The sequence below is a fragment of the Corylus avellana genome, chromosome ca2 (assembly GCF_901000735.1).
Source record: "Corylus avellana chromosome ca2, CavTom2PMs-1.0".
Classification (NCBI taxonomy): Eukaryota; Viridiplantae; Streptophyta; class Magnoliopsida; order Fagales; family Betulaceae; genus Corylus; species Corylus avellana.
The window spans coordinates 18806970-18815829 of record NC_081542.1 but is presented as its reverse complement, the minus strand read 5'-3'; the positions used below and the strand labels follow the sequence as shown (position 1 = coordinate 18815829).

Genomic DNA, 8860 nt, shown 5'->3' with positions numbered 1-8860 from the left:
CCAAATGCACCCGTTCCCCTCCTTTTTTTTTTTTGGCCAAGGGGGTGGCCGGACCACCCCTTGGCCATGGGGGTGGTTGAACCACCCCCAGATCGGCCCAGGGGTGGCTGGAGCCAAAAATGGGGTGGTCCGGCCACCCCATTTTGGCCAAGGGGTGGCTGGAACCACCCCATCGTTCTCCTCCCTTTTTTTTTATATATTTTGCTTTGAAAAAAAAATTAAAAAAAAAAAAAAAAAAAATTCACGTGAGGAGTGCAGCAATTTTAATACTTTGTTTTTGTTTTTTTTTATAAAAAAAAAATTACAAAGTCAAATTTTTATACTGTTCATGTCAGATGACACTGTAACTAGAACAGTGCCGTTCCGGCTACAATGCGGGGCTCTTCCCTTGCCAATCATAGCTTTAGTGTCTCAGGGTTCTGCAGCCTGCCCATTGACTTCGGAAGTATCTTCACTTTTTTTTCCTCAAACTTAAGTGCTTCAAGGGGAAAAAATTACCCACTTCTTGAGGAAGAAAATCGATAGGAGCATCTTCAAAATTCAACGCTTTCAAAAGCTTGAACTTTTTAAATAATTTAACAATGAAAGACCTGGGCATTTCATTGATGTTGAAGAGAAAAACAGAACGAAGCCGAGAGTACTCACTTGTCTCAAAAACATTTTCTCTAGCATTGTGGGTTGATAGGCGTCTACTTTTTCCAAGGAAAGTTGTGTAACCTGTTTCCAAAACCTGACAGAAATTCAAGTCTCCAGCCTTCGATAGGATGATTTCACGCTGTAGATCATGAATTTTGTACTTTCTGCTTATCTCATTATCAAGCTCCCCAAATGAAAGTTGAACCTAGTTTCTGTGGATGAGCTCCATTAAGTACTCTTCCGCTACATCCTCCAATGTTTTGCCCTTCTTTCCTTTTATAAAGCCCTCAGCTACCCATAACCAAAGTAATCTTACACCACTCGGAGCTTGCTGGGGATGATGGTCATGAAGAGGAAAGCTTGCATGGCTTTTCTCATCAGAAAGCTCTTACCTTTTGTTTTGGTATTGGCTGTTCTTGAGAATCATCAGGTGGGTGCGAGGTTTGTGGTGGAGAAGGGTAGTATTACTGTTTTATCTGGATTGAATATGAGCTCAAAGAAAGATGGTGCCATAGGGAACTTTGGAGTTCCTGATTATGGAGCCTCCATGTTGGGCTCTGTGCTTTATCCTGATAAAGGTTCTAATGGGTGTGCGGCTTTTGAGGGTGATAAGCCTTTCAAGTCCAAGTTCCCTCGCCCTACTATTCTTCTTCTTGATCGTGGAGGTATACGAATCAAATTAACTACTCTCTCTCTCTCTCCGAATTTCTCTGTTTGACTTTTGATGGGTTTGTGCAAATTTTCTTTAAATTACCATGTCTCTTAAGATGTTGAAGGATGATTCATGTCATATAGCTTTTGCAGTGATGGATATTGTTTGACTTTGCCAGCTCTTTCTGCCTAAGATTTTCTCTGTATCTATATCTTGATGGGGAGAATATCAGATTGTCTACACAAGTTATTTATTAAGAATTTCATTGATAAGTTTTGAATTGCTTTCATAAGCATGCGATTCAATTAATGGGTGGATGTTAGCTTTAAATGGTTTGTTTCATTTGGCAAGAGCACTGGTTTAAATGATATAACCCCGATGATCGATTATTTTCAATTTTCTGGATTTGAAGTTTGGACGTTTGAGCATACTTGAATATAGATACTCTGTTTCTTACCCTGTTTCCCATATTATCATTTGTTTTTATTCGGTAGATCATGCCTACACTACAGCAGATGAGGAAAATAGAGTTAGCAAAAGCCTCTTTTCTTTTTCTTTTTTTAATTATTATCGCGTATATAATTATATTTATCATTGTTATAATTATTCAATTTATACTCTGCTTATATGCCAATCCTTTATTACTGTTTTGTTTTTACTTTTTTGGGGGGTCAAACTATATATGCCATCTCTTTCCCAGGCTTCATTTTATGGTAAATTTGATAACATAAAACATCTTGTAAAAACATTAGTAATATGTAGCAAAATCCTTTATCTATGGCTGTTTTGTTTGCGACAAAGTGGATCTAACAAGTAACAATCCTCTTAGCTATGTTTGTTTTGATCCAGTTTTCGAGATTCGTGTTTGTGAGGCTTTAGCACTAACACCTGGGAGAGCCTATGACATGAGAGCTTAATTCAATATGTTGAAACTCCACCTTAACCCAAAACCTGAACTCCATGAGTTTGGGCTTTACAGTGTTCTATTAAGCCTACAATTTTGTCACTACCACTTGACATGGGACTTGATAACATAATCAATCACACTACTCAGACTTGGATGTTCCAACACCCAAAGACTTAAAAGAATATTTCTGAATTATATTTAAAAGTGATTTCTTTGTTTTTGAATGAGTTATATATGATCTTTCTTTTTCTATTGAAATTGCAGAGTGCTACTTTGCCTTGAAAGTATGGAATGGCCAACAGGCTGGAGCTGCTGCTGTTTTAGTGGCGGATAGCATTGATGAGCCTCTAATTACTATGGATTCTCCAGAGGAGAGCACTGATTCAGATGGGTACGTAGAGAAGATTGGAATTCCATCAGCTTTAATAGAGAAGTCTTTTGGTGATAGTTTGAAACAAGCTCTGGAAAAAAAAGAGGATGTTGTCATTAGACTAGACTGGAGAGAATCTGTGCCCCACCCTGATCAGAGAGTTGAGTATGAGTTTTGGACGAATAGTAATGATGAATGTGGGATCCGCTGCGACGAGCAGATGAATTTTGTGAAGAGTTTCAAGGGTCATGCTCAGATTCTTGAGAGGGGGGGTTACACCCAGTTCACCCCACATTATATAACTTGGTACTGCCCGCAGGCTTTTATCCTTAGCAATCAGTGCAAATCCCAATGCATAAACAATGGAAGATATTGTGCACCAGATCCGGATCGGGAGTTTGGAGTGGGTTATGAAGGGAAGGATGTGGTGTTAGAGAACTTGAGGCAGCTCTGTGTGCATAGAGTTGCCAATGTGAGCAACCGGTCATGGGTTTGGTGGGATTATGTGACTGATTTCCATATTAGGTGTTCCATGAAGGAGAAGAAATATGATAAAAAATGTGCTGAGGATGTCTTGAAATCACTTAGTAAGTACTATATGGCGTTTCTCTTTGGTACATTCTATTCAAATTCTGTTTCTAATGGCAATAATCCAATTGAATCAGATCTGCCCATCAATGATATTGAAAAATGCATGGGTGACCCTAAAGCTGATGTGGAGAATGAAGTGCTCAAAACTGAGCAACTACTTCAGGTCCTGCTTCTAATTACTACAGATTCTTTTTAAATTCGTATAGTTCTCATTAAAATAGAACAAATATCCTAAAAGATCCATATGGTATTATTGGATTAATATAACTAATTTCATTTGCAGCAGAATATTTTTCTAATTACTGTCGTTCAATGTTTGTTAATTAGGTTGGACGAGGATCTCGTGGTGACGTTACCATCTTGCCAACATTGGTCATTAACAACATTCAATATCGAGGTTTGTTCCTTAACAACCATGCTTCTGTTGATAAGAGGCTTTGGCTAGTATGCTACATTCTTGTTTTTTTTCTTAAAAAATAGTATCTTTATTTCCTTTAGAAAACCAGAAAGGAATGAGAAAGATTCAAAAATACCTTTTTGGTTTTCCATCTTGGCTCTCCTTTATGGAACACTTGGCAACATGATGGCAAAGTGGTAAAGTACAAGAACAACTGGTGACAATTGATAGAAAAGCTTTTCTCTCATTCATATGATTGATAAGCTATCAAAGTGGATAGAGTACAAGAGCATATGTTCAATATACGCTGGCCTTTTCCAAGTTTTTGTGGTTAGGGTCATATGATGTTTGTGTTTGCTCATGTAACCTTCTCTTAATGGCCTTCTCATTGTTCCAACTAATTTGGTTGCGCTTTGTCTTAATTTCATGGTTTTTTCTTTACCATTTAAATGCCTCTTTGCTTGTGCTTTTGTTTTGGGCTTCTCATGTCCAGTATACTTTTTCTATGTTTTACCAATTTCCAGTAGATGTTCAATGAATATACTTTAGTTTCCAAAGTTCCATGTTATAATTTAGTACAATATTTACTATATCATGTTTCTAAAATTCTGAGTTCACTTTCTTGAAGGAAAATTGGATAGAACTGCTGTGCTGAAGGCCATCTGTGCTGGATTTAAGGAAACCACTGATCCTCGAATTTGTTTAAGTGAAGGTTGATGCTTATTTAATTATTACACTCTGTAATGATGACTGTTGTTATTTTCAGTTTCAAAAATGTACTCATTTTCTTTCTTCTTTTTTATTTATTTTTATTTAACCAGATATTGAGACTAATGACTGCGATGAACGCAACGGTGGCTGTTGGCAGGATTTACAATCTAATATAACTGCATGCAAGGTATATAGACAAAAGTTTTAGAATTCACTGTCATTAATGCTCCTCATGAAAAATTCTCTGTATTGAATTATGGATATTTAGTTCCTTATTTATATGTAGTTATTTTTCACTAATAGTCAAGTCTTGAATTTGGACAGGACACATTTAGAGGAAGAGTTTGTGAGTGCCCTGCAGTAAAAGGTGTTCAGTATATAGGAGATGGTTATACATCTTGTGTAGGTGCGTTTTTTTCTTTTTCTTTTGATCAATGGCTAAGCAAGACAGGATTGAGATCCCTTAGAATTCTCCTTAAATTTGAGATTCTTAAATTCATAAATCTCAGCCGTCCATCTCATCTAAGCGTCTAAAGCCATGTTTTAGAATTTAATGTGGAAATTACTAAGTGACAAAAATTTAATAAGGTAGCTTCCTTATCAAATTCTAAAACTTGGCTTATTTTAGACGCTTAGATGAGATGGATGACTGAAATTTATGAATTTGAGAATCTCAAATTTAAAAGGAATTCTAGGGGATCTCATTCCAGCAAGACACCTCATCCATCAAGTTTTAGATGTCTGAGCATGGTGTGTGTAATACTATCTCACGGTGAGAAGATCTTGCCATTGTATGGGAGCATATGAAAATGTACATGTTTGGAAGTTTGAGATCCCCCATATGCCAGCAATGGAGTGCTATTTTGTTGATGCTTTTGCTATAATTTACAAATTTTATCTATATAAACTGGACTTTATCCCATGTATTGGCTACTTATTTTTGCTCCTTGATTGGCAGCTTATGGATCTGCAAGGTGCTCAATAAATAATGGAGGGTGCTGGTCAGAAACCAGAGAAGGAGTAACTTTCTCAGCTTGCTCAGTTCGGTGATCTCTATCCTAATCTTGTGCATTTACCATTTGTTTCTTTCTTTTTCAGTTCTTTCATTATTTCTTCCATCTTACTAAAGTTCAATTCACGTGCAATGTAGGACTCTTTCCTATCTGGCTGTAGCTGCCCAAATGGCTTTCGCGAGAATGGTCAGAAATGCGAAGGTAATCCTGCATCCCAGTGTGATTGTTTAAGACACAAATATGCTCTATTACTTGACTTTTTATCGTCTTCTGTTATCTAACATCTTATCATCCGTCACCTTTATCCTCTTGGTTGTGCACCAGATATCAACGAATGCAAGGATCATCGTGCTTGTCAGTGTGATGGTTGCAGCTGTAAAAACACTTGGGGTAGTTATGAATGCAAGTGTAAGGGGAACCTTCTGTATATAAAGGAGCAATATGCTTGTATTGGTAAGAAAGCACATTCAAGTGAAAAAAACTAAATAACCGTCATCCGCAACAACAAAAAAAGGGACACAAATATTGTAATTCTCATTGTTTTTTCTTGTTCTTTGCTCTGAATGATTAATGAAGATTTTTGTTTTGTTTTTTGTTTTTTCGCTTTGTGATCGACAGACAGAAATGGATCGAGATTCAGCTGGTTCTTAACCTTCTTGATCCTAGCAGCCGTGGCGGGAGCTGGTATAGCTGGTTATATATTCTACAAATACAGGCTCCGGGTAATATATACACTCCATTGAAAGGCTTTGTGTCCCCATATTTGTCAATTTGTATCCTGGATTAGCTCTATATACTGCCTAACAATTTTCCTTCCTATTTGTAGTCTTACATGGACTCGGAGATCATGGCTATCATGTCACAATACATGCCGCTCGACAACAACCACAACAATCGAGTCCAAACTGAAGCCGAACCTTTACGACAAGGCTCAGTGTAAGGTGATTATTTCTTTGCTTCGTTTAGCAATTTTTGCTTCCTCTATTTTGTTCCGAAACCCTAGATTTATATTTCCTTAATAAGCTGTATCAACATACTTTGATTCGATTTCCCTAATATGCTGTTCCCTAATAAGCTAAACCCTTGGATTTCTTACCTAAACAAAGTCATGCTTTATTCTATAAATTCAGTGTAGATGCTGTATGACAGTTCAATAAAAAAAGAAAAATAATTTTGCCTTAAGGTAATTGGAGGTTGATCCCTTCAAAGTGATGAATTGGAGGTTCGATCCCCTCGAAGCGATTAATCAATCATTTTTTTTTTTTTCTGATTTTCAATCCATAAAAACCCTTCTATCATGGTTTCCTAACAGTTAGGGTTTATCTTAAATGTTCTTGCTTATACAACTTACTATGAAAATAGAAATCTATGCTTCCCTAACATGTTCTAACAGTTGCAATTATACTGCAGAAACAAAATCTAAAGGAACCAGTGCTACAGTATACACATCTGTGCAGGAGGATCATGTTGATGCTGGCTGTGAATATTCAGATCCATTTGACAGTTCTTGGTATACAAAGGACAGATCCTGTTCTTCCTACACCATAACGCTTCAGGATTATGAGCCATCTATATACAAAAAAGTTCTTCATAGAACACTTTCTCTGTGTAAAGACAGCTGTTGAGATGTAAATCTATGTTTTGAGGAGAAACCATGATTGGTCTAATGACTAGTACAAAATAAATAAGGAAAGGAAAAGAGAAATTAGGATTGGTTAAATGAGATTTGGCTTCCATAACTCATGGAATAAATGTTTTCTTACAAACAGATTTTGAACATGGGAGCTATACTTCTTAGCAATAGAAAAAGTTAAAAAGCTCATAAACAGACAAAGTTCGTCTCATAAATTTATTTCAAGGTCGGTTTGTTTATTAAATGAATCAAACTCCAACAAAAATCTAGGCTCATTTATTAAACAAGACAAACTCGTATAACTCCTAATTTATTATTTTGTTTACTATTTTTCTTAACAGACATTGGTCGAATCCTTGTGATTGTGATGTTAGTGTATGTGTGTGTATATATATACACTGTAGAGATTGAATTGTTTTAGATTATAGAAAAAGTTGGAAGTTATATGATGGATAGTCCATTTCAAGCTAAAAATCATGTATGTTTCGTTACAAATATGAGGTTGGTGACATTAATTTTTATATGTTTTATAAATAAAAAAATAATTTGTTTAATTAATTCAAATGATATAATCTTAATGATAATAATTAACTAATGATTAGTATGAGTAGATGAAAAATATAAATAATGATGATATTTACTTTATATATAAAAAACAATGAATAACTCAATTAAGCAACTCTTGAATAAATTCAAACTCATTATGAAAAATAAATGAACCAAAGTTGAACAAATTATTAAGTTTAGTGACAAAACTCGAGCTTAGCTCGTGTTCGAAACAAAATTAAACGAATTAAACTTGAACATTCAATATTCAAATTAATTCAATTTGATTTAAGCCCTAAGACTCTAGTTATGTTGAAAGTTGCTATTTGTAGAGTAGGAATGGTATTGTGTACCGAAGGTACGAACACTTAACATACAATGATTTTCTTTTGTTTAGTTGCCCATTTATGTCCGAATTTATTGAATGAAAAGTAATGTGGCACAACATAATTAAATTTTTGAAATTTGGATTCATTTCCTTTTCAATCATGTTGTGCCACATTACTTTGTAAGAGTTTTTTTGTTTTTGTTTATTTATTTATTTATTTTTTTATACAATATTACTTAAATAACCAAATTATGACTTGAATATTTTTTTAATTTTTTTTTTCTTCTTATGGATGCAATATTACTGAAATAAACTAACAAATAGGAAAATCCCATGCAAAAGAAACAAGCAAGTCTCATAGAATTAGAAACAAGCCAACAAATATAACAGATAAAAACCAAACATGATCTGTACCAGGTAGGAGAGTATTATTGCAGAACTTTTGTATGAGATAGGTAGCTGTCATGTCCCTGCAAGAAGAAACACTCAAATCTAGCACCTGGCACAAATGCCTGAATAAAGATTCTTCAAGTTCCCTACTATTAACATCACAACAGGCAATTCTTTCAATCCATATGCGATAAATGAGAGCCAAAGCCACAATCATAGAAAAGATGAATCTGCTTTCAACAGAATCTCTACAGAAACAGAATCTCTACATTCACAACGACGAAAATGAAGACAATTTTGGTTACATGAGAAAGGATTAAGCTAAAAACTAATCTTGTTTCTTTTCCGACTGGGAAGAATCCTCAGCTTGATTTGTGAACCGACTGACACTAGCTTTGGCTTCAGCAAGGAATGCAGGATCCGGCTCATGTTTATCCGATGGTTCCTTCATTGCCATATATAAATAGAACGCAATAACCAAGTTGACTGAGATGACAGCAAGGAAGCCACTCACCAGTGTCAAAGAATGGGGAGACAAATGGGCTGAACCTGTCCAAGATAATTAAGGTCATCTGCCTGTAACGCCTAAAGAAGAAACTCCATAACCTAATTGCATAGCCCCCCACCAAAACTTAAAACAGAATCTGATCAAGTTAAACCAAACACATTGAAAAGTAATATCAAAA

At 35.5% G+C, this 8860-nt stretch overlaps 1 protein-coding gene across 2 annotated transcripts; it reads left to right on the top strand.

The window, feature by feature from the left end:
• The first annotated feature begins 427 nt into the window (after nt 1–427).
• LOC132171018 (vacuolar-sorting receptor 7-like) lies at nt 428–6218 on the top strand. Of its 2 annotated transcripts, XM_059582213.1 has the most exons (12): nt 429–1301; nt 2460–3152; nt 3231–3319; nt 3484–3553; nt 4182–4265; nt 4375–4451; nt 4589–4670; nt 5223–5305; nt 5415–5478; nt 5602–5730; nt 5896–5999; nt 6104–6218. In XM_059582213.1, the coding sequence occupies exons 1-12, from the start codon at nt 974–976 to the stop codon at nt 6215–6217; spliced, it is 1917 nt and encodes a 638-aa protein (XP_059438196.1). In that variant the 5' UTR covers nt 429–973; the 3' UTR covers nt 6218. The 2 variants fall into 2 exon arrangements, with proteins under 2 accessions (XP_059438195.1, XP_059438196.1); XM_059582212.1 differs by having other exon boundaries at nt 428–1301; nt 2460–3319.
• Nucleotides 6219–8860: the final 2642 nt, after the last annotated feature.